The sequence below is a fragment of the Paralichthys olivaceus genome, chromosome 9, assembly GCF_024713975.1.
Source record: "Paralichthys olivaceus isolate ysfri-2021 chromosome 9, ASM2471397v2, whole genome shotgun sequence".
NCBI classification, from domain to species: domain Eukaryota; kingdom Metazoa; phylum Chordata; class Actinopteri; order Pleuronectiformes; family Paralichthyidae; genus Paralichthys; species Paralichthys olivaceus.
Genome location: NC_091101.1, coordinates 10,525,576 through 10,550,351, shown reverse-complemented (window position 1 = coordinate 10,550,351; position 24,776 = coordinate 10,525,576). Strand labels below are relative to the sequence as shown.

Sequence of the window (24,776 nt, the reverse complement as noted above, 5' to 3'; positions counted from 1 at the left end):
TCTCCAGTTTGTCTAAAAATGGCTTTAGTTTCTCTTTAGGGTGATGTTATACATCAAATCATAGCAGACAAAAAAAATCAGCTTTTCTGATAGATCTCCTTACATCAAGCAAGTTGTACATTCTCAATAAACCCATGTTTTTAAAATGTTTTTAATTTATAGTTGGAAAATTACATCTTTACATGAGCCCATTTAGATGTTACAGGCAAAACAGGCATTTATGAGTAACCACAGGCACACTATGGGCAGACTTGTACTATGCTAGATAAAGCCACATGTAAAAGCTGTGGCCTTTGTTAAATATTGTCCTTTTAAACTTCATGAGATTGAGGCAGTCTGCTTTACATAGTAACCAACCTGTGTTTGGTCATTTTATGACACAGATGAGTCAAAAACAAAGAAGAAAAGTCAGGTGAATTTTGGAGGATTTAAATATCTAACTTATGTACAGGTCATGGCTCATTTAAAACAGGGTTCCCATATTTCCTTTATGTCCGAGTCCATCAACCTGTTCCCTGAAGTAATACATTAGCTCTCCAAACCACATGGATAAACAATCACAGCAGTACCAAAGCAAAACCAGGTCTGTGCTTGTCATCCACTGAAGGAGGCGTGTGTAAACTTTAGGCAGAGGGTGCTGAATTAGGACAAAATGGAGCAAACATCAAGAAAAGCAAAGCATTCATGCCATCATAGAAGTCCATACTTCATGCTGCATCCTGTGTGCATCAGTAAGTATTAATACAACCTGACTTCCTCAGTTTCCCAGTTGACATGGAGTAATTAAAGAAATGATCGGGGTTTTTAACAAAGCTATGCTACTGTAGGTAAGTAGGTGATTAATTCCTTTGCTGCAACATTTATCAGTAAGGAAAGACCAGAATTAACTGGTAACTAGTACAGACGATGGAAAACACACCTCCCTCCACAGGGATGTAAAGATGAGTTCAAGGAAGGACTTCAAGAAATATTTATTTGATAAAATTCAAGACTTTCCAGGCTACTGGGAACCCTGTAAACACAACCAAACAAGGACTGGATGCTGGGTGGTTCTGATTAGTCCGGGTCATGATTTTATATCAGTGACCCCCTTGTGCATAATGGCCATTTGACAAAAGTAAAATGAAAAAACGGGAGAGGGCGGTTGAGCATCGAAGGAAAATGTGTTTCCACGTAGAGGAGGTATGTCATCTATTAATCATCCGTAAGGTCCTGAACAAAAAGGACCTCGGAGCGGCTGAGTCCTGCCTCTTTCAGTGTGGGGGGGTTGGGCTGCTCTTCGGTTGGGAGGCAGGGCAAGACTCGGCGAGGGAAGTTTGTAACTATCTGAAACTTCTCAGGGGTTTCTTTCAATGAGAAAAGGAAGTCATATATTACCTGAAAAAGAAAAAAATAAACCATTCACTGAAGAGAGAGAAAAAAACACTATCTGAGAAAAATGATCTCATTCACATGTGAGCCATGTCTGTGTCAGATGAAAATATCTCAAATTATAGGTGTCAAACCACCTTTGACCAGGATCAGAATTATTAAGGTTGTGAATAAAATATATGCTAGTTTAGAAAAAAGTGAATTACATTGGGAAACCTGCAGACAACTACTGGATGAGAAAAATGGTCAAGTGTCTTGAGTCTTGATAACTGTGGTACTCACCGTCAGAGACTGCCCAAACAGGAATCGTCTCTCTACTCGTGTATCATTGGGCAGCTTAAACACTATTTTGACACTCTCTGGATCATCTGCAGGCGGCTCAGAAGGAAGACATTCTGACTTCCTCTCCTTCTCCTCTTCGAGTGTCTGGATTCACAACAAAATGTGACAACATGAATCAGAAATCAAAAATGATTGGTTATAGTCACTATGTGTAAATTGGCGTGTACAATGTAAAAAGAAAATAAAACCCACCCTTCGTCTCCGCTCCTCAGCAAGAGCGCTCTGTCGAACCTTCTCCTCCTCTTGCATGCGCTGCTCCTGCTCCTCCCTTTTCTTTCTGTCCTTCTCCTGGTCGGCACGGAGGGAGGCCAGATAGGCCTCATCCTGCTGCTGCCGTAGCACTTGTGTCTGGTTCCTCTCCTCCCTGAAAACATTAGTCATTAACTGCACGTGTTGCAGACCAGATTTTCAACTTTAAAAATGCTCCGATGAGCATGTTTGTGTTTTTTCATGTAAAGAAAAAAAATAATAATAATTTGCCATATCAAATTTTGTTTTTTATGTCAAAGTGTCAGTCTGGTAATATAGGAAACGTGCTGAAAAAAAGATGCAAGCATGGTAAACATTTTATGTGGTATATAAAGGCAAATTAAAAACTATTAAAAAACAGTACTCCAGTTTTAAATAACTCTGGTGTTCGGGCAGAGTGTGACATCAAACAAACTATTCTTGGACTTTAAACTTCACAATGAGAATGAAGTAAATTGATCCAGACAGTCACACATTTGAACTTCAATTAAAACATCTAACTCCCAGTTTGTCTTGTATTAGATGAAATGTATAAAAGGAAAACAGTATGTTAGAATCCATCACTGACTTACCGTTCAAGGCGCTCTGACATCAGATATGTTTGGTTGGCATCCATGATGAAGGTGAGCTGATTGATGAAGTCCTCCGGCTGAATCAGACCCTCGAGCCTTCCCACCACCGTCATCTTGCGATCTTTCAGCATAATCATGGCCAGGAATGGATAGGTGTTCTCCCGCAATGCTTGGGACACTGGAACACATCCAGATATATTACACTTACATATAACTGTTATAACGCAGTTTACTACTTTAGATAATCAGTTCACTGAAACATACAAATAAAACCACATAATATTTATAATAATACATTTGTATAGTGCTTTGGATCAAAACCTGGAATCTGAAAATAATCATCACTTCACATTTGATTTTCTGTCATATGGTTGAAGACAAGTTTTTGTCTCACATCTCTTTCATACAGTAGATACATGTGTCTGATTGCTACCAAACATATTTTTCATGATCACATAATGCAGACACATTCAATAACATTACATCTGCGTACCTCTGTAGCCCTCAGGCTTGCTGGTTGAGCATGCCCAAAAGAGCATTTGTGTGTTGAGGAAGGTAATGACCTCTTCTGTACATAGGGTGGAGCTATGGAGAAACAGCAAATGTGCTTTGAGTAACAAGCTACCAACTGTACTAAGCAGACAACAGGTAATATGAAGCACTTCAGGCAATAGAGGTAAAAAAAAAAGAAGTATTATACCAGCAAAACTCATCAGTGTCTTGATGGTCATCTCCATGAAGGTACACTAATAGGTAGCGGAGCTCCCGTTTGGCATCATTCAGTGCCTGCACATGTCACAGTGATCAAAATCACAACATGTTGCAATTGAACCTTGTTGTATGAATGAACTTGATTCAAAACGTGTGTCTGCCAGCATGTCTCTGAACGTACCTGGCTGTATGTTCCCTGGTAAAATACAGGGTGTGCCCGACCATACCGCTCCTCAAAACTATGAATGAAGGACACAACGTCTCCGACAGGGTCTGTCACACGACCACGCGGATCTGGCCTGATGAACCGCAGGGCAAACCTTCAGGAAAAAAACACTGACAGTTAATTACCATCCTCTATCAAGCAGCTACATGTATAACTCAATGTGCTCGAATTACCTGAATATGTCCAGAAGTGTGTAATATGTAAATCTGAACGGTAGCATTATCAAGTAGTAACTCCATCCTATTAATCCCTGAAAAGAAGAGTCAATGCAGTTTAATAAAAGAGAAATGCCAGACATCAGGTATTTCCTAGGCATTGTGTAAGAAAAAAAATAAGAAAAGAAAAGTCACTGAGCAGTTTTAATGTTAGAGGCATATCCAAGCAAGACCATTAACAATGATACAGAAGGGCAAGGCAAAAACAGATACCTTGTAGTTTTATTTTGTGAGGTAAATAAAATCTAAAGAACCGATGTGAAAGTGTGCAGACCTACCCTGGGTTGTGGCCTTGACACGATGTAACTATATACTCTATGGTCTGCTGTATTGACCTGTAATGGTCTGGATGGTGGAGGGTTAAACACACTGGGAACTCCTTCCTGCTCATTGAGTCTGTCTTGTACTGCAGCCTAAAACACATCGAGAGTAAGTCGAGACAAAAAGGCTAATTAATCAGAGCAAGAAAGCAAAAGTCCCCATAATCTATTAAGAATAAAGATGTAATAAAGATGCACGAAAATGAATTTGAGACACTTTACCTCTATGTTCCAATTATGCTGCTCTAATGTTCGACGACATTGGTCCATTGACTCCAACCCAGTTAGGTCCTGATGAAGATGACAAAAGTCTGATTTAAGGGTTCAGGTTGCTCAGAAGGGCAAAGATGTTGTTTATTAGCTACTGCTTAGCAACGATCATACAACATTAACCTGACAGAATGAATTTGAATAGAGTAATTTACTTGGTTGATTCACTACCCTTTAGTTACACAGCCACCTAATGTCAAATCTAACGTCAAAATGAACACAGGAGATGTTTAACCCAGGCAGGCTCAGGTTAGCTAGCTCTGAGAAGTCGACCAGCTTTTCCATCGGAGACTCCGAGAGCTTTAAAACAGAGTGAAACGAGAAGAAAGTTGCCTCGTTCACATCGACAGAGAGCTGACTATTCGATTGAACAGGTCCAGCAACAGTGGTGTGGCTGGGGAACTTCAGTGACAGCTCCATCACGACTGCTGGTGTGAACTCAGCAACTGTTTCAGGAAGCGTCAGTGGAGTGCTAACGTTAGCCAAGTTGACGTCAAGTCATAAAACCCAAACCACACGCACCACGAGTGACGCTGGAGAACAAAGCTGGACAGGCTGTATATCTGTGAGCAGAACAAACGACGGTGCGCTGTGCGGATCCATCCATGGCCCTTAAACTGTGCTAACTTGTTAGCTACCTTTGCTAATGCTAGCTAGCTCCGCTAACGTTAGCTGTGGCTCCAGGAGACGGCTAAGGTTCGGGGGTAACGCTACCGAAGTTGACTGAGCAGAAAGCGCTTTAACGCGCACAGATTCTCCTGCTCGCGTGGTTGTCGAGTCAACGGGAGCGTGTTAGCATGAGACGGTTCAAACGGGCGCGTGTTAGTGTTGTGTTGGGGCTGTCTACCTGAAACTGGAGGAGTTTTTCAGTCTGAGCCTGGGATAATTCTGGCTCCTCTGGCGCCGCCATCTTACCTCACCAATCATCCAGCAAGTCGTAACAACGTCAGCTGCCTTTTCCCGGTGCGGGCCCTGCTGTCGCGGCCTGTGCGGGCTGGCGCCTCCTGGCGGTCTGGATGTCACACCGTCGGTCAATGTTAGTGTGATGTGATCAGGACTTGTAACCAGGGACTTTAGGTTCAGTGTGTAAGATGTAGGTGAAAGGATCTATTGGCAGATATTAAATTAAAATGATCCTAGTGGTTCTTCATCTAAATTTTACGAATTGTTGTTTACTTTACCCTAGAATGGGCCCTTTACATTTAATTACTTTATATCTACAGGAGATATTCAGGAGAGGGTCTGGTCTGGTAGACCGGACAAACTAAACACCTTTTGAGTTTTTCTGAAAACCAAAGGCTACCACAGGTTCTCCTTCATGCTTGGAAGGGGAGGGTATTCAGCTGCAACATGCAACTTCACCATCACATTCTACACACTGAACCTTTAAAGGGGAGATTCATGTAGTTAGGGAAACTTGTAAATTCTGTCTAATATTTTAATCATTGTCTTTGAAAACATAATGAGTCAAAATATATTGTATATTATGTCTTTGAATGATTCATTTAGTTGAAATACATAAAATGAGAACAAACTACTCAATGCTACCCCATTTAACAGTCGGTAATAGTACGGAAACAATAACCTGTTTTATCAACCATTTGATCAACAGGCTGCTGTTTTTGTTTAATCGTTTCGCTAAAAGACACTGCGGCTTGTGAATAGTGAGGCGTGCGTGTTTCCTTTGTCTTTATGCAACAGTGATCTGAATATCTAAACAATCAAATTAATGGCATCGCCTTTCTTAACATCTTGTACTCAGACCAACTGATCGAGAGATTGAGAATATAGTCAGCAGATTGAAGGATAATAAAAAGAATTATTGGCTGCAATCCTACACAGTATTTTGAACAACATTTCTCAGCTTTCTTTGTTATCTCCTATTTAAAAATTCAAACAGAAACATGGTTTTTTACTTTTCATTATCTACATGATCTTCTCAACGGGGTTGGCTCTGCAATCATTTGAAATATTGGTTGTACAGTGTCTCTAAAAGACTTTAAACCAGAAGTTGTTCAGAGTGAGGATGAAACTTCCTCTGCCAAGTCTCTCTGCCACTCTCTCTCACCCACACACACCCACACAAACCTTACACATTCTGTACTACACGAGGGAAACATTTATTTGGCGATTTGTGGTTTGAGTTCCGCAAACATTATCAAAACTGAAAAGAAAAACCCAGACAACTGTGAATTCTGGCTAAGTTGTCAGTATGCTTAAGTACATTTCACAAAGAAAAATATTGTTAATTAACATTTAGCAAAATATAAAGAGGTGAAAACCATAATTTAAAAATACAGAATCTGAGTCCCAATTTTGAACGTTGAGCCTCACTTTTTTCCCTCAACCATAATGATGTGGTAGCCAAACTTAGTCTTGACAGGAGGGTCTGTGTAGACAGGTTTATCCATGGAGCTGATAGGCAGAGCAAATGCTGCATCCTGGAAAGGTCCAACCATCGATCCTCGCGTCATCCATCCCAGATCACCCTGTCATCGTAATAACAGTCAGTTACTGTATGCACCTGATATGAGTATCAAGCAAGAAATGAAGGGACTGAAACCCTCTAACCCTAACCCATTTTCCAGTGCCTGAGAATACATGAAAAAAGTCTGACTTAAGGGCTCAGGTTGTTCAGATGCAAAGATGTAGTTTATAAGTTACTGCTTAGCAAATCCTCTTGAAAAGAGTTAGCCAAGATCATACAATACTAACCAGGCAGGGTTGTCAAAATGAATTTGAATGGAGTAATTTGTATGGTTGATTAACCATTCTCTACCCTTTAGTTACACAGCTACCTAATCTCAAATCTAACGTCAAAATGAACACAGTAAAAATGTTTAACCCAAGCAGGCTCAGGTTAACTAGCTCTGAAAAGTTGACCAGCTTTTCCATCGGAGACTTCGAGAGCTTTAATACGAATAAGAGTAAAAACGAAAGGAAAGTTGCATAGTAGAAGTGACTATTTGATTTAACACATCCAAAGACAGTGGTGTGTCTGGGAAACTTCAGTGACTACATGAGTGTAGGTGTGGTGCAGAGATAAACATAACACATGTTGCAATAACAGTGAGTAGACATGTATTATTCATCTGTGAATAATCTGTTTGAATTTTATTACCCTTTAGGACTCATACTGACGTTTCGCTCTGTATATCATAAACAGCACTCATTCAATGGTATATGATATTCCATCGTATATATAAAATTACAGAAGAACATCTAATTGTAAAAGGCCAGGAATGGATGCAACTGGTTTGAACCTGAATAAAACTGTACAACTGATTATGAGAGCATGTTCTTACTCCTTGTCTTGCTTTGTCTTCACTGTACTGTGATGCCACTTCACTGAAACGGACGCCAGCCTTCAGCTTCTCCATCGCCTCCATACATTTTCCATGTTTTTCACAAAGGATGTGTCGAACCTAGGAACACACACAGTAAGAGCACAGTGAGACTTGCAGGAATAAACCACAGGCAGGACACAAACTATAGCTTTTCAATATCAATGCAGGTATTCAACTTAGCAATTAAACACTCAAGAACATCGCATCAGTGTGAGGCATGACATGTTTTTTAATCCTTGGGAGGTGACATAGATACTTCACCTCACTCTTGATCATGGTGACCCCCACTGTCTGTATTTCAACATTCAGAAGATTTTACTGCAGAATATCAGGAAATTTAAAGGCAAAATTAGCTTCTTCTTAATTATGGCACTCATAACTATTTTAAATGGATTTTTTTTTTTTAAATCCTTAACAGGTGACAGATATTTCACCTCATTCTTGCTCATGCTGACCCCCCCACCGGCTGCATGTCAAGTTTCAGAGGATTTTACTGTTTAATATTTGTCAAATTTTGTCTAGTTTTTCCATTATGGCGATTATAACTTCCTCATGACAAATGCTGCCGTGACCACAATAAAACACTGTGACGTGGCCCTGCCTACATGGGGTTTCTCTCGGTAACCATGTCATGGATCACGTCCTCACCGCTCGTCGGAAGCTGAACGGGAAATCTGCAGATTATATTTGGGCGAGGTGTCAACAAGTGCAGTCCGATTCAACAAGACCACACATTCACATAGTCCGCTTCCAGTCAGTGGGAGGAGAGGAAACTCCCTTCCGTCACATGAAACCCCAGTAAAACCAACGTTACCTTCACTGCGGTGCCTCCTTTGGCCGCTTTGTCTTTCTTATCCGCGTCTGCGCTTCCTGAAGCTGCTCCTGCAAAACATAAAGTTCAGCCACAGCTTCAACACAGTCACGTTGCAGCCAGCAGTGCTCCATCATTACATGAAACACGCGTGACAGGTTTACGCTACGAGCGTGAAAGTTGCTGGATTTAAACGTACGAAACACGAACACAGTGAAAACTCACTCACCTTTGGCAGTTTTACCACCTTTACCCTTTGGAGGCATTTTACTCTAAAATACGGTGAAATTCACAGAAATATGAAACCGAGAAAATTAACATTCACTCAGTCTGTGTTGTGACATGCGCAGGTACCTGCGCAGAGAGCGCAAACCACTCTCCTTCTTCAGCCAATTACTGGTAGATAACAGTAAGATAATGTCCACATCGCCATCTAGTGGCTGTCTAGTACCTTTACAATGTCTTGTAATTTACATGTTAACAGTTCTTACAATTTTGAAATGTTTATAATAGACAATGTATGATGATGTCAAGAACTAAATAAGACATTATTTTGTCCTGTGTAGCCAAAACAACAGCCAAGCCATAATCATGTTCAAGGAAATAAATAACAGATAGAGATAAATAATAAATCAGGAAATAAAACAGTAATGCTTGTACAAATAAAAGGTTGTGTAAAGTACTAAACAAGAAGCAAATGCTTATTAAACACAAATTACACAAAATAACCTTAACCCATGGACCACTATGAAAGACATAAGAAAAGTGTTTTTTTCATTTCAAAATATAGTCTTAGTATAAGGAACCAATTGTAACCAGTTGTGAGCTTCTGATAAATATCTTTTTTGAAAACACAAAAGTAGAACAGTTTCTACTCTCTGACTGTTCTCCTATCCAATTTCAGTGTCATGCCGAGCTGGTTACCAAGGCAACAGTAATCAACACAAACGGTTGTCTAGCGTAAGTTGGTAGCTGCTTTGCTGTGTCATTTAGAGCCCTTTATAACCTCTACTATGGTTTTACTTGTTTAAAATGGATTATTATTTGTTGGCTCCGGACAAAACATGGAGCAGTATGAGCAGGTCCTGTGTTTGGGCCGTGGAGGAGCAGCAGACGTGTTCCTGATGAGGCATGTGGAGCGGAAGAGCCTGCATGCAGTGAAGAGGGTGAAAGTGGAGGAGACAAGGGCGGCAAAAACCCAGAGGGCTGTTCTCCAAGAGGCTGAGATCATCAGGAAGCTGGAGCACCCTCACATAGTGACATGCAGCGATGCCTTTGTGAGCTCTGACGGTGGATTCTTTTACATTGTGATGACTTACTGTGATGGTGGGACATTAGACGACAAAGTAAAAGAAAGGAAACCAGGGGAGTTTGTCACAGAGGACACTGTGATTGGGTGGTTTGTGCAGGTGACTACGGCTGTAAATTTTATACACATGGCTAAAATACTACACAGGGACATCAAAACCTCAAATGTACTGCTCACAAAGCAAGGTGTGGTAAAGTTAGGGGACTTTGGGATATCCAGAGTACTGAACAACACAGCCGATCTGGCCTCCACATGTGTCGGGACGCCCAACTACCTCAGTCCTGAGCTCTGTCAAGATGTCCCGTACAGCTCCAAGTCCGATATCTGGGCTCTCGGCTGTCTGCTGTACGAGCTCTGTGCTCTCAGGTCTCCGTTTGCAGCCTCAAACCTCATGAGTCTGTTATACAAGATCACCAGAGGGGAGTATGAACCCGTGCCTGACGTGTTCTCAGACAACATCTCCTCTTTGATAAAAAGAATGCTCAGCCTCGACCCAGAAAACAGGCCGAGTGCAGCCTGTGTGCTTAGCATCGCCTATGTGCAGGACCACCAAGAGAACATGAAAGACACAGAGACGGACTCTGCTCCTGTGACTCAGACTAAAGGGAAGAGCTGTGACATTAATACAGAAGGAAAACACTCCTCACTCGGGTCACAGGTCCTCAGTCAATCATTCTTATGGGAAGAGAAAGAAGACACTATTGGTGATGAGGAGGAGGATTGTGATGAATTGTGTGTCGAAGGACAGAACCACTGTGACTGCCACTATCCTGAGGACTTTGATGAAGATGACAGTTTGTCCTCTGTAGAAGACTGCAGTGGAGACTCAGGGTCTCTGATGAGGAGCGATTCTGCTGAGCCCACTGGTAACGTAGTGCTGGACACATACACTGAAACAAACCACAAAAGTGGTTAAAGTGGGACTATTGGTTTCAGTTAAAGTACCAGTACCACAGTGTAAGAATACACCATTAAAGCAACACTATTTAACTTTTACCGAGCAACAGCGCCCTCTGTAGCCACACATGGTAACTTTTTTGGTCTGTCTGATCGATTGAGGCAGTTTTGAGACTTGAACTTCTCAGAATGTCTGCAGAATTGGGTCCGGGCAGAGTTTGCATTTAACATATGAACCACGCAGCAGGAGATGTTCCACTCAGACACGTTCAGTACAACACAGAAATCTCCAGGTGAGGGCTGGAGCAGCAGGCAGAAATGTATGTGTTAAAATATCATCAACACGCCCATTCACTTCTGGTGAATCCTCCAGAGGATGTCCTGCTGTGTTTTCTCATGGGCTCATTCGGACAAAGTCCAGAGAAAGTCCAGGGAAAGTCTAGACTAAGGCTCTCACTCTGGCACCTGCGTTCAGTGCCCCCGGAGAATGTTTGGACATTTGGAATTTTTATATACAACACAATTGGTATTTTTTTAATACACCAGAGCATAAGTATCTATCATTTTGTATGTGAACTATTATATTAACCTTTATAATAGTTAAAATTCATCAACATTTAGTAGTTTTATAATACGAGCTTATAAATAGTAGATTTATGATCAACTACAAAAGCCTTCGCTCTTGGTATCTTTGTTCTGGTATGACAGTGGCAAATCACTCAGCAGGTTCTTTCTCTCTCAGCCTTTCAGGAGGTTCCTGAAATTTCAGAACAAGGTGACTATCCAGATGACTTTGAGGAAGATGAGGAGAGGGAAGATCTTGGGGATGAAGCAAACCCAGCCCACACTGGTGCTCATCAGCAGCCACATAATGATGGAGTGGATGAGTTTCAGCTCTGTGATGCTGGAGGACTGACCATTACACTGAAAGCACTGAAGGAAACTGGCTGAAAACACTGAAGCGCCATCTGAAATATAGAGAAACAGGAAATACATTGGGCTTTCTATGTTGGAGGCATTTTACTACGTGCCTGAAGTTTTACTGCTAATTGATGCTCAGTGATCAGTGACGGAAATATTCCTGAAAGCTGTTTATCTCTTGCATCATGAGAAAAGATGTAATGGCAGCATAAGTTACTAGTTTTTGCAACCACAAGGATATAAAATATAATTTATTGATTACCAGGGCATCAAAATATTTAATTGTGGTCCAAAAAATATTATCCATATATATACATGAAGACAACTATTTTATTGTATCAGTTTTTCATACTCTATGTACTATATTCTCCTAATTTTCATTGTCACAGTTTTTATATGTTGCTGCACATTTGACTAAAACAACCTTTCATCTTTTTTATCTTTGGTTTTAAGAGATAAAAGTACAAATATTAATGTGGTTATGACTTTGGAGGAAGTATGTGGTAAATGCAGAATAGATACAGATAATATCAGAAAAAAGATTAAGATAAAAAAAAACCTCAAATGGAAATTGGACTCTAGAATACAGATATGTCTACAAGGAACAAAAATTGTATTAATTTTGAACAGTTTTGGTTGTTTTGGTCTCAAAAGCTGAATACTTGTGTCTATTAATTACTTAATTTTAAGTGTAAGTTGTCAATGAGCTTTTTGTTGATGTATTTTGTTGATGTGAAAAAAACGATGCTCCAATGCAAATTGAGCAAAAAAATCTGTGTGACCGATTATTTTAGTTTGTATTTGAACATACACAAAATACTTTAAACGCCTTTAAACAGATACAAATGCATCATGGGAGGCACACGCAATAGAATGTAATACTATTACTAAACCTTTGTTCAGTAGATCATTCTCCTCATCTTCCAACCATTAATGCCTCCACGCCGGAGACAGCCAGTGGCATGGACCTGGACTCAAGGATGAACTGATTAGATTTTGGGGTCAAATGTCAAGGTATGTTTATGTTTTTCTTGAACAAGATATCGTAAGATCTGCTTGAGGGAATGTCTATAAAATACAAACGTTCATCTGGACTTATTACTTTTTGGTGCCTGAAGGTCAAAGGTCAAGGTCACAGTGACCTCATGTTCTTGTGAATGTGATTTATCAGGCCTGAAAAACTAAAGAAAGATTTGAACATCCGTTTGGCGGAGCAGGTGCGTAGGGTAAGTTGAGACTAGTTGATCGAAAATTGCACAGCTTATTCACCATTTCAGTACTGGAGCATCATCAGGCAAACATTTTGTGATAATGAGAAGCCATCTTAAATTGGGAGTGGCCACAGATCAGCCACCCAAGTGTATTATAACTTTTGTAAAATACCTATGGTTTGAATCATCTTCAGGATTCATCATTTGAAGCGGTTGTCCTTAAAAATACACTTGTAATGAAATGATCATTAGTATAGAGTGTAGGATTTAAAGCTCTTTTGTGGCAAAAATACACTGTATGCACTCTGAAACACCAGACAGGTAAGATGTGACGCATACAAGATTTGAATGTGAAAAGCTCAACGGAAATGTACGATTCATGTCTTATCAAAACAAGATCTCTCCCAAGTAGCCCAAAGTTTTCGTCCAGCCAGCAGTCTCATTTCCACCCACACTACATTTACAAGCAGTACAACATATACAGGCCCTGCTCTGAGAGATCAAACACTAGGTTTCCAATAAGTAATTACTGTCTTCACACACCACAGCAGAGGACAAACCACATCAATCATCATACATCTATCTGTGGAGCTGATGTCATTGTTCAGTGTTCACAAGCACTGTCCACATTCTAAACCAAAAATGGTGTGCATGTGCAACTAGAGATTTGTATTGTTTTGTCTTTAGCAAAACATTTGCAGTTTAAAGAAGTCACAAAATAGAAATTATTGTGACAACTTCATGAATTGTGTGTTTCTGGGGGAAGGCAAGGACAGAGTTTTTGTGGTGTCAATGCACAGGAGCCTATCATCTCAAGCCCTTCACAATTAATGAGACAGAGCTACTCTTGTGCAGCCAGCTCCAAGCTTTATCGGGTATCCTTTCAGCAGTTGTAAAATAAACTCAAGATTAAACTGTGGTCTTGGAATTGTCACAGCACACATATGACTGGGGACATTTTTCTGCCCTTCTGGGACTTTTTTTACCCTGTTGTTCCCATTAGCAACAGAAATGTTCCCCTCAGTTGTTCAAAGATTAACACCTGCAGACTCATCTGACTGCTGATGGTGTGATAGACAAGAGCACCCCAGCAACTTCCATGATGACATCTGTACACTGTTAACCACATCCACACACCATGATGCAGTGAGTCATTAAGTCAGAGTTCCACAAAGATTGTAAAAGATAAAGGCAGGTAGCCTTTAGGAGAAATGCAAACTTTTGATAATACATATTCTGTGTTGATCATATCTTGTGTTGAGGTTCAGTTCAGTTTGAATTTATTTGCATCATGCCAAATCATGATATTCATTATCTTTACACTGCAAGGTTGAGACCTTATAATATTATGAGAGAAACCCAGCAATTTACTAAACGAGCAAACGCCAGGCGACAGTGGAAAGACAAAACTCGTTTTTAACAAGAAGGAACCTCCACACCCAGACTTGGGTGGATCCGTCTCAACTGATTATCTCTCTGCTCTGAGGTATAATGCTAGTGCTAGTGTCGATAGAGCTGTTATCGTCCATGCAGACCTCTTAGTTTCCGCTGCGCGTTCCCCGAAAGTGTTTTCAATGCAGCTTTCTCTCTCATGTGAGAACTTGTCTGTCACTTTTTAGTCTGTGTAACTGTCACTCTGAACCTGTTGCATGTGTGATCAACGTTAGCGTGCATGCACCCCAGAAACCGCTGTAGATTGAGTGCTAAATAAGGACAACATGAGTGCTATCCATGAGTAAAAAACCAATATGTCCCATTCATCACTGTAAATGTAAATGGTACATCAAACAAAAGTATGTAATTTTAGGTATTTCATATCACACTGATGTTTTGATCAACACATTCAATCTAAGTGACTGAGGACCGTGGAACTTGGTCTTGGAATTGTCACAGCAGACTGGAGATATTATTTCTTTCCTTCTAGGGAAAATTTATGTTTTCTTCAGTCGTCCACAAACTGTCACCTGCCCAAATCTAAATCCTCAACCATTCATGGTGTTACAGACAAGAGATAGTTCTTATCCCACTGATGTATGTTCAAGTGCTCATTTTTACCGCATCCAATCCCATCCCCTTATTGCTTTTGCACGACTCTGGCTCCAAATGTAAATGATAGTAGCGAATGTATCCTGGATATTTCAGCTTCATTTCTTTATATAGAGTTTAAAGCAATTCAATTAATCTGAATGTAGATTTTCACATAACATTGTTGACAGTCAGATGTCAATTCATTGATATTTTCATTGAATCAATGTTAATAAGCTAAGATACGTGCGACAGCAGCTTAGTATTATTAGCATAAATATTTGGATTTTTTCAAACTATTAAGAAACAATTTTACCATTCAAGAAATTCAAATACCTCCAGCTCAGTCCTCATAGCAGTCCCACACTGCTGTTGCAAACACTGCAAATTTATGGTTTTGATACTTATATAAGTCTGCGGGGGCCTGGATTTATGTGAACTGCTATCAACAGCAGTGGGAGATTGTCACCTTGAATATGGCTGTTGAGAAAGAAAGTCACTTTTATATGTGTTACAAGGTGTTTATTTCTTTCAGTACATAAGTTCTTGTTGAGGTCATGGCCACCTGTGATGCTTCCACCTGCTGCACACTGCATAGACTTGAAGTCCCAGTCTTAGCTGCTTAACTTAATTAGCCTATATCACATTATCCCTCTTCTATGGGCTGAATAGTATTTAGAGTCTGTCAGTGAACTTTAGACTTTTCATTACTTTGGAAATTTATCACGCTCATTTATTTTCCTCTCGTAGTTACATTGTGTATCACTGGTGATGGCTATGTGTGGCCTGGTGCCCAGAGAGCTGCAGAGACCTTGGGAAGTAACCTCAGCCTGCCTCATCTGTTAGTTTGGCTGGGTTGACTACAGCGTAAACGCCACCATCCCCTCTCTGTGAGGAAGAGCAGCAGCAAATGTCCTCATTGTCCACTGTGGTGGCAAGGCCATGGGGGAGGTCAGAGGCGTCAAGCTGCTTAAAATGATGGAGGAGGACCTACACCAGTTTCACCTCCAGCTTTTTTCATGCTTTGATCACTGACCCAAAGCTGTCCTGTAACTGTTTAAAGTTTACAATGTCCCCACTTTTGAATTTGGCCCCTTTTTAGGCCAAAACTTGGGGCTTCTCCATTATATTTGACCGGTCAATGCAAACTATGACACAACAAGCACAGCCTCCTATTAGCATTGTGAGCACAATTGGGTTTCTTGCTTGAAGACTAACCAAACATTAGTTCATTAGCAGTTGAATTAGCATATGTTATGGCCTCCTCTTCTGTCCAGCCAAATACTGTGCCATATGTTTATGTAAATCAAGACTTGCCCTTCCTGCTACATGGTTGGCTGCAGTTGTACCCTCATCCTGGCCAGCTGCTCGTTTCCTGTTCCTGGTGCCTGTTTCTTGGTTTATCAGCCCAGTATCCGCTTCAGAAATCCCTGAGAACCTGAAGAGTAAATAAACCTAGACCACCATGGTATGGCAGCTGTACTAAGCTGGCCAGACTGCTAAATCTCATTAGCTAGTTTTGTAATTGTTGTATATAGGGCATTCGTTAGAGTCATCCACGTCCTTACACCGCTGGAGACCGGGCCAGGACATTAGATCTAAAAGTAGATCTTTTACATTATTTTGTAGTTTGTTGACGTGTGTTAGTCGCACTAGGTTTACAGATGCTGTCCCTTTGTATTTTTGTTTTCTTGAAAAAGTTTGTGAGGATTTTTGTTTGTATTTCTGTTTTCCATATTTGTTGTTAATTAGTTAACTCTAGGTTAAGAGTCCTGTTTTGGTTATTTGGTTTGCCTCACTTCTTTTATATCTGTAATCTTGCTCACGACTTTTGCTAAATAAATAATTTAATTTAACCAATAGCATCTGGTTTTATATTTCCCTTCCCCACACAAGCTAAGAGTTGTAACAGCTAATTAATGAGTTTAGCTAGAAAACTTGGTATAGTATGCAAAGACCCTGATACCTAATATTTATGAATTTTTCCATAATTGTGTAAGGTCTTGCCTTTATTATATTAAGTGCCTTAAGAAAATATATGTTGTGATTTGATGTTATTAGAATAAAATTGAATTGAATATAAATAGCCTGATGCTTCAAAGCTTCTACCATTGCTGTGATAATGGTGGGATTTTGCTTTAAGTTGCTTGAAGACCTCTTACTCTTAATTCAAGGCTGTCTGCTGTAACATTGACAGCTGGAAGTCAACTGTGCTCCCACAGAAACACTGTTGATGTCTTATAAAAATGTAGGACCAGATTGTCACGTGACAGCTGCTATGACACAGAACTGAATGTTTATATAGATGGATGACATGTAAGTTCCCAAAAGAGAAGCAAGAACAACTCAACCCACCCCTGGTAGCTGGCTGCAGTATAGGTCATAAACCCTGTCTTTATTTAGTCCATTGGCCATGGACCAAAGTAAAAAGTACATTTAAATAACCTTTTTCCCAAAGATGTTTTTGTCATTTTATGAAGCTCATTTTTCTGATGAGTTTGGTTTGAACATTCAACACATTGGTTTTGGTTCCCAAACCGGAGGATGTATGAAAAATCAAGTAATCACTTGTTACAAGAAACGTATTATTTATTTGAGTAGAGGAGAGGGTTTTGGACACTGATCATTTCTTGATGGGATATGAGGCTGACTTTCTAACCACAGTCTATGTTTGAAAAGCACAGCAAACTGATCAATTCATCTGATTGTCCAGTGAATCAACACTATCATTGAATTTGTATTGCTTAAAAAGCATCACATTTTGAAGTTACAGTGCAGCTGTGAGGAGGATTCTGTTCACCTTTTTTTATCTGAGAAGTTATAATAACATGAATTCCACAAATTATCACAACAAAAGAAAGTTTAATGTTGTGTGTCTGTGGCTCTTATTATTATTAATTATAATTATTATTAGTATTTAATTCAATGCATACGTTTAATATCTCTCAAAAAACTTATATAGATGATGTTATTGTTGAATCTTATTGAAGAATACAGTGAAGCTAGTTGTTGGAAATCGTTTACCATAAAATCAGAGATTTTAAAAAACATTTCAAAATGGTGTCATGTGCAGTTTGAACATTACATAGCTTGCAGATTTTTGAGTGATCATTCATTTTTCCAGGTAGGTGTAAGATGCTGACATCAGTGACTTCCTTTTTTCTGTACATATAAAGAATGGGCAGAGACCAAAACATTAGTTGTCACACTTAAGTCAACCAAAAGAAGCTGTGAAGGAAGTGAGAGATTGAGATCGCTGCAGTATGATCAAGTCTGTGTTTGCCCTTGTTTTCCTTTTGCATTTCTGCTGCAATGCTGAGATAAACTTTAACCTGAATGAGGAGATTATGGACAGACTGGAGCAACTCAATGGACTCTACAAACAGAAAGAAGTCAATATCACATCTGTAAGTATCCACACTCAATTTGATTTAACACTCTCATGTGTCTCTTGTTAAATTATTCACTCCCCGTGACTTTTGACTTGATCATCTGTCAGTTAAAGTAGTCATCCGTTTATAACTAAATAAATAATATCAATGTTCTTTTCCTACAGTCTGGGCCAGTGCGAGTGCCAGGGACAGATATGAACAATCATGCGGTGAGTGTTTTACCTTAACTTGAGTTGAGCTCAATTCAGGACTCATGCACCCCGTCAACAATGCCCTGTGATTTTGTTTTTTTCAGTCTTCATGTGTGGGCAACTTTACCAGGGAGCTGAAGCACCTGCTCAACAATGTTAGTGTGTCTGAACAACACAAGAATCTTCTCAAAGAACTTAAAGCAAACCTGAAGGCTCTAGAACCACATCAACAAGTGAGCCAACCAAGACACAAATTTCTCAAAAGTTAAAGAGCTCTGACTGTTGCATCAATACTGGGTATCCACATGAGACGTAACTCCAAACCTCTGTCTGTTCTTTTTCCAGATTGGCCACAAGTGCTTAATGACATCTGTCAGAAACATCACGATGGTCTTCAAGAATTATATTCGTTTCCTCAAGAAACTAAACAGCTCATAGAAAAGATGAAAGTTCTCATCTCTTTTCTGCTCTCACTTGTCGATAAGAGCATTCTCATACATTGAAATAACCAGTGAATGTATTCAATACCCATGCCTACGTAGTTTTAAAGTTAAAAATGGCATTCATGTATTTATTAGTATTATTTATTTTTATTAAATTTTCATTAATTTATTTATATCTAAACTTTTTATTTCCTCAAAAGTCTAATATGCTGTACTCTGGATCGGATAAAGTAATTTTCACAATGTGAAAAATATTATTTCAGTTTTAGAAATGTTGTGCTGCCTTTGTGGAATAAATCAACACTTTTTATGGAATGCTTGTAAATCCGCTTGAATTTTATATCGTATTGACTTGCTGCTAAGTTTTGTTTGGATTTCAAAGGAAAAAAAGGCCCATTAAGTAAGAATAATTTGTTATAAAGTAGAAATCTATAAATGATACACAAGACACAATAAAGCACTAATAGATCTCGTTTTCTAAATTCTAAATTCAGAACAGAAATCGTAATAGTCTTTCGATACTTACAGAGTATACTGCCATGATGCAAAAGAATGCGGAGGCAGAGGTGTTTGAGGTGAAGACGACACAATCAGAAGTGGCTCAAAGTTCCCCACCTCCTGTTTGAACCAAATGTGTGAGGCTGACTGACAACATATAGAGAAGTGGCTAAAAAAAAAACAGGCAGACATAGTATGAGAGAGATCTGAAGTGAATCAAAATCCATTTGATCTATAGTGCACATCTGGAGAACAGCAAGACCTGAAACATTTGCCTGCCAGCACACAAAAACTTGCAGACTGATATGAACCTGCACATATGCACTTACACAAACACGCTACAGCACAGAGAGGGGGGGAGCGGAGGCTTTCCCACATTTTGGCACATAAAAACGGTCGATTTTCAGGGCAAAACACTCAGGAGTTCTGTCATGACTTGAACATCTATACAGAGGATCTATGCAGACGACTGAAACCCACAAGAGCATGGTGTCTGACAGATAATGAAAAAGATAACTCCACATGTACAGTTTGGCTCACTCATTCTTGCAGAAATTTTTGTTACATCTCACTGAAGAAGCAGAGTCGAGGTGTCTGGCCCAACTTGGTCTTTACTTCCAAGTATCACTCTTGCAACACCTGTCTGTAGAGAACAAGCCAAAACATGTCAAAACGCTGTGACGACCTTGATGAGGGCCACAAGCCGAGACATGTCTGTCTAATATTAAAAAAGTGTTGTGGTAGTTTTAATCTGTTTCGTTACACACAACTCACTTGTCTGAATACAGGAAGTGACTCATTACATGATAGAAGAGCAACGTTATTAGGCAATAAGCATGTTTATAAAATGGGAACTAACAGCACGTGCAGTAGCAGCAGGCTCTGTGTGGAACGACAAGTTAGAGGAGCAGCAGCTATAGCTTTGAACATGGACACTCAGCAGAGCAGGAGACAAGTGGAGAAAGACACTCTGTAGGAGGTCCACAATGCATTGCTGCTCGCTCTTCTATCCCTGGTCTTACCTCTGAATTTTCACTTTGGACCCTGACTGGCTGCCAGGACGTTAGTGTCCTCAAAGCAAGGCAGCACTGGCAGAAAGAGACCACGGAAAGGGCAAGAACATACTGTCATTTAATTAAAGCATGAAAAACAATAATCACACAATCATTATAAATCAGAATAGCTGATATGTGAGTATTTTGCTGGTTCTAAGGCCAGTAGATTTTTTGAGGGTAGATGTGAGCAGAACACTGTGAGGTGCCATGATTGTGAGACAGTCAGTTTGATTGGTACTGCTCCTTCATCTCTGTCAGACATTTTCTTTTATATAGATGCTAGTTGGATGACTGATGATATTCCTTTAAGGATTTATAACCACTCACCATTCTTTCAGCAGATTATAATGTAATCCTGTGTTGGAGTGGTTTATCTGCTGCTTCAGGGCTCATGGCCTAAAGACAAGTCTTGTATCTTGGTGCTCAGAAAATAAATATCCAGAATACTGGTGTTTGAATGTTTTCTTGTATGTAAGTAAATGTAGAAACAAATGATTCTAATGATGCTGAGGTAGTTCAGGCATTAAACCAATACTTGTATTTTTCTTCATTTGTAGCTATTAAGTATGTTGCTGTATCTAATAAACTAGTAAAAGTATAATTTTATGGACTGAAAAATAGCTCTAGTGTCCTCTACTTGTGGGAAATACTTATTTTTAATAATATAATATATAATTTGAACATTATAATTCTTATTATTTTACAAATGTACTACAGTATCTACAGTATGTAGCCTATAATCTGGACGAAAAGACCAGGGCAGAGTGAGAATAAACATGGTAAGCAGGGAGTTCATTCGGTGAACATACATGTTATTTACCTCTTTGTATCAGTGCTTGAGTCTCGAGCTCTAACCCATCTATTGAATGTCATATGGTTGTTTGTGATGGAAAAGGGTAAAAGCTGCTTCTTTTCCTCCTGTCAGAAGTACTTACATCAAGGTGACAGCCGGCATGCTTCCCATGATGCTCCACATAGTAGATACCAGCTTGAGCTGAAGAAAACAACTAGGGGTATGTGCTGACAGATATTGCCAGGATCTTTACAAGCTGTGCACAATTCATCAGTCAGAGAGGACAGAAAAGATGACTGTTGCTGAAGGTGACATAGGTCTGCACATGAAAACAAACGGCGCTTGTGGATGAAGAATGAGAGTGCTTGTTCTAATCTCCTGTCCTGGGCATAAGCCTGTCTTCTTACTGAATCTCTATTTCATTTATTAAAATATGTTCCTGAACAAAAGTGAGACCTGAAGAGAATCTTTAGTGCCCTCTCCTGACGCAATTGTTCTCATTCGCCATTAGGTGGCCTCATTAACCCACTTCCCTGCGTGTTTGGCCCTTGCCCTGATTCAGTTTTATAACCAGCATCTTAATTTCATTAAACTACAACTGAGTGCAGATTTTACTAGGTCAAATTTAAGAGAAATCCATGCTGATGACAGGCGGGTGTATTTGGCACTGTGGCATTTCCAAACCTCTACTCTCTGCGTAAGAGGCAGAATATCATGCTGTGCGTAAAGCAGTGTGGGATAAGTGGTCGTCTGGGGGCTACGTTCACATGCTCGCACCCCTTCTTCTTCTTTTTCTTCCCATTTGAATGGATCATAACGTCAGAGCGCCGGGGCATGTGAGACTGTGAGCCGACGGAGCGCACGGTCTAGGGCCGCAGACGCGCACTGAGGCTGCAGGAGGACGCAGCGGGAGCGGTGATGGCTGAGTGACATTTGAATCCTGCTGTTTGTATTATTTATTCGTGCACAGCAGTCAGCGATGTGCAGCCCGTCGGGGACAGAGTCGGACTCCTCTTTGGTTTGTTTCTGTCGAACATGGAGCCTGGAGCGCCCTTTGGACGGACTTTGCGCTGTGAAGTTGTTACTGTATGGAGGCGATGGGACATTTATTTTGAAATAATACACCAGGCTTCTGCTGCGAGTAAGAGGTGAGTGTGATAATGAAAATTAGAATAGCCACTTAATGCATTGAAGGCGTGAAATGAAAATCAAGAAGCGTGACACTTGAGTCATGCCTAAATAATTAGATGGGAAAACCCTGCTCTGACAGAAATAGCCAATATGGTATTTTAAATTGGATCATGGTCACTCACAATATAATCAGCTATAAAAGTGGCCTATAGATATCAGGTCTTACACAAACAAGAAAGTAGTAACCCTAACTCTATTTTAACACATTTCTTTCTTTAATCCACAGAGCTGCTGGTGGCTTTGAAAAGCAGTAACCTCAAATTACAGCTGTTTGGGACCTACAAACAGGGCAGAAAGGGGAGCTTACATTCACACTGAGGAATTAAGTTACTGCTACCTCTTCAGTAATGCAGATCAGATGATGTCAGATCTAATTTACCAAGTCAGGGGCCAAATGTCGAGCCCAGGAAGCGTTTGCCTCAAACATCTAATCTTTCAGCATGCATCATGCAGAGATGGAGATTTTTGTGCGAGGCTGCAGCACAGAAGCCTCCTAGATTGTATTCCAGTGGTTATAATGTAGCACAACTCCTCAGTATGACTTAAAGGAACTCTCGCCAACCTGCACATGTTCAGGGATGGATCGCAAGAACTTTACAACGGTCATCGACAGTGGGTTTTTGGATGAGGCACCATCAAGCCGCGTCCTAACCGCCTGCTTCCTCTCGCTGCTCATCCTCACCACCTTGCTTGGAAACACTCTAGTTTGTGCAGCTGTCACCAAATTTCGACACCTTCGCACTAAAGTGACCAACTTTTTTGTGATCTCCCTGGCTGTGTCAGACCTCTTGGTTGCCATCTTGGTGATGCCGTGGAAGGCGGTGACAGAAATTGCTGGGTTCTGGCCATTTGGCTCCTTTTGTGACACGTGGGTGGCATTTGACATTATGTGCTCCACAGCGTCCATTTTGAACCTTTGTGTGATAAGCTTGGACCGGTACTGGGCCATCTCTAGCCCCTTCCGCTATGAGAGGAAGATGACACCTAAAGTTGCCTATGTGATGATAAGTGTAGCCTGGACACTGTCTGTCCTCATTTCCTTCATCCCGGTGCAGCTCAACTGGCACAAGGCCCAAACTAAATCTTACAGAGCTCTCTCTGGGTCGCCTGGCTCTTCAGGTTTAAATTCTACAGCTTACCACAGCCCAGAGAACTGTGACTCGAGCCTTAACAGGACCTACGCCATCTCAACGTCCTTGATAAGCTTTTACATTCCTGTTGCCATAATGCTGGCAACATACACCCAGATATACCGAATTGCCCACAGACAAATCAGGAGGATCTCTGCCCTGGAGCGAGCGGCTGAAAGTGCCAAAAACCGACATGACAGCATGGGCGGAGGATCCAGCATCGCAGAGTCTGAGAGCTCATTCAAAATGACGTTCAAGAGGGAGACCAAGGTGCTGAAGACTTTGTCGGTCATCATGGGGGTGTTTGTGTGCTGCTGGCTTCCGTTCTTCATCCTCAATTGCATGGTGCCCTTCTGCGAGCAGTCGAGTGGAGGGGAAGCTTTCCCCTGCATCAGCCCCACCACGTTTGACGTGTTCGTGTGGTTCGGCTGGGCTAATTCCTCCCTCAACCCCATCATCTACGCCTTCAATGCAGATTTCCGCAAGGCCTTTTCCATCCTGCTGGGCTGCCACAGACTGTATCCAGGAGGCCACAATATAGAGACGGTCAGTCTAAACAAGAAATGACTCATGACTCTCTCACAGCACTGACTCATCCTCAATGCTAAGAGTCCAAGCATTCCTGTTGAGGCCGGTCTGATCAACTTCAAACGAGGACACAGCTCTCTGTCCTAACTCTTTGTGTGACTGAAGGATACGGTGACCCTAAATGTACCCGTGTTTGCATTAGACGAGAAGCCCACCTGTGTGCAGACAGTCAGACTGAGCTTTCCATGTTCATCACGGTCGCTACACTGTCTTCAAAATGTAGAAACTCCAGGAAGAGCAGAGGGGATTTGGGGGATTGAGATTAAGACTCTCTGCTGTTGTGCCAGGGAGCGAAGCGGTGCTGACACGCCTCTGGGATAGATAATCCCATGACTGGGCAGCACACTCCCTAATGCTGTCAGACACTGCTCTCTTCAATACCATCACACACACGTACCCAAACACTGTCAAAACATGCCCCTCTTAATACAGTGTAGTTGCAGCACTCAGCATGAACATTACGACAAATTGTAAGACAGCACCCAGAAATATTTTTAACCATTATGGTAAGATCCGGGTCTCTAAGGGTTCCTTTGGTAAAGCATCAAACCAAATCATATTTTCAGAGAGGAACATGTAGGGTGAATTCCATCCACAAGCAATTGTTATTTATGTCTCAGAGTTGTTATTTAAATCTCTTCAAAATGAAATGATATCAGTATGACTTTAAATCAACTGTCCTCAACAGACATCTGATA

The 24,776-nt window shown here is 40.7% G+C and overlaps 4 protein-coding genes across 5 annotated transcripts; 2 read left to right on the top strand and 2 right to left on the bottom strand.

Moving 5' to 3' along the window:
- Positions 1–135: 135 nt before the first annotated feature.
- faf2 (Fas associated factor family member 2) lies at positions 136–5,273 on the bottom strand. Of its 2 annotated transcripts, none has more exons than XM_020085083.2 (11): positions 5,124–5,273; positions 4,229–4,297; positions 3,965–4,099; positions 3,645–3,721; positions 3,427–3,565; positions 3,235–3,320; positions 3,028–3,119; positions 2,535–2,712; positions 1,906–2,077; positions 1,654–1,797; positions 136–1,377 (listed from the first exon to the last, which is right to left on the bottom strand). In XM_020085083.2, exons 1-11 carry the CDS (start codon positions 5,184–5,186, stop codon positions 1,195–1,197), a joined length of 1,338 nt encoding a protein of 445 aa, XP_019940642.1. In that variant the 5' UTR covers positions 5,187–5,273; the 3' UTR covers positions 136–1,194. The 2 variants fall into 2 exon arrangements, with proteins under 2 accessions (XP_019940642.1, XP_069387386.1); XM_069531285.1 differs by lacking the exon at positions 5,124–5,273 and adding an exon at positions 4,799–4,921.
- A 1,102-nt stretch (positions 5,274–6,375) lies between these two features.
- On the bottom strand, positions 6,376–8,887 carry pin4 (protein (peptidylprolyl cis/trans isomerase) NIMA-interacting, 4 (parvulin)). The gene is made up of 4 exons (XM_020078729.2): positions 8,664–8,887; positions 8,438–8,505; positions 7,582–7,701; positions 6,376–6,765 (listed from the first exon to the last, which is right to left on the bottom strand). The coding sequence occupies exons 1-4, from the start codon at positions 8,698–8,700 to the stop codon at positions 6,607–6,609; spliced, it is 384 nt and encodes a 127-aa protein (XP_019934288.1). The 5' UTR covers positions 8,701–8,887; the 3' UTR covers positions 6,376–6,606.
- Positions 8,888–9,012: 125 nt separating this feature from the next.
- Positions 9,013–11,737, top strand: nek12 (NIMA-related kinase 12). The gene is made up of 2 exons (XM_020079477.2): positions 9,013–10,609; positions 11,383–11,737. Exons 1-2 carry the CDS (start codon positions 9,499–9,501, stop codon positions 11,589–11,591), a joined length of 1,320 nt encoding a protein of 439 aa, XP_019935036.2. The 5' UTR covers positions 9,013–9,498; the 3' UTR covers positions 11,592–11,737.
- An 11,060-nt stretch (positions 11,738–22,797) lies between these two features.
- drd1a (dopamine receptor D1a) lies at positions 22,798–24,202 on the top strand. Its single transcript, XM_020079345.2, has one exon. It carries the CDS (start codon positions 22,939–22,941, stop codon positions 24,055–24,057), a length of 1,119 nt encoding a protein of 372 aa, XP_019934904.1. The 5' UTR covers positions 22,798–22,938; the 3' UTR covers positions 24,058–24,202.
- Positions 24,203–24,776: the final 574 nt, after the last annotated feature.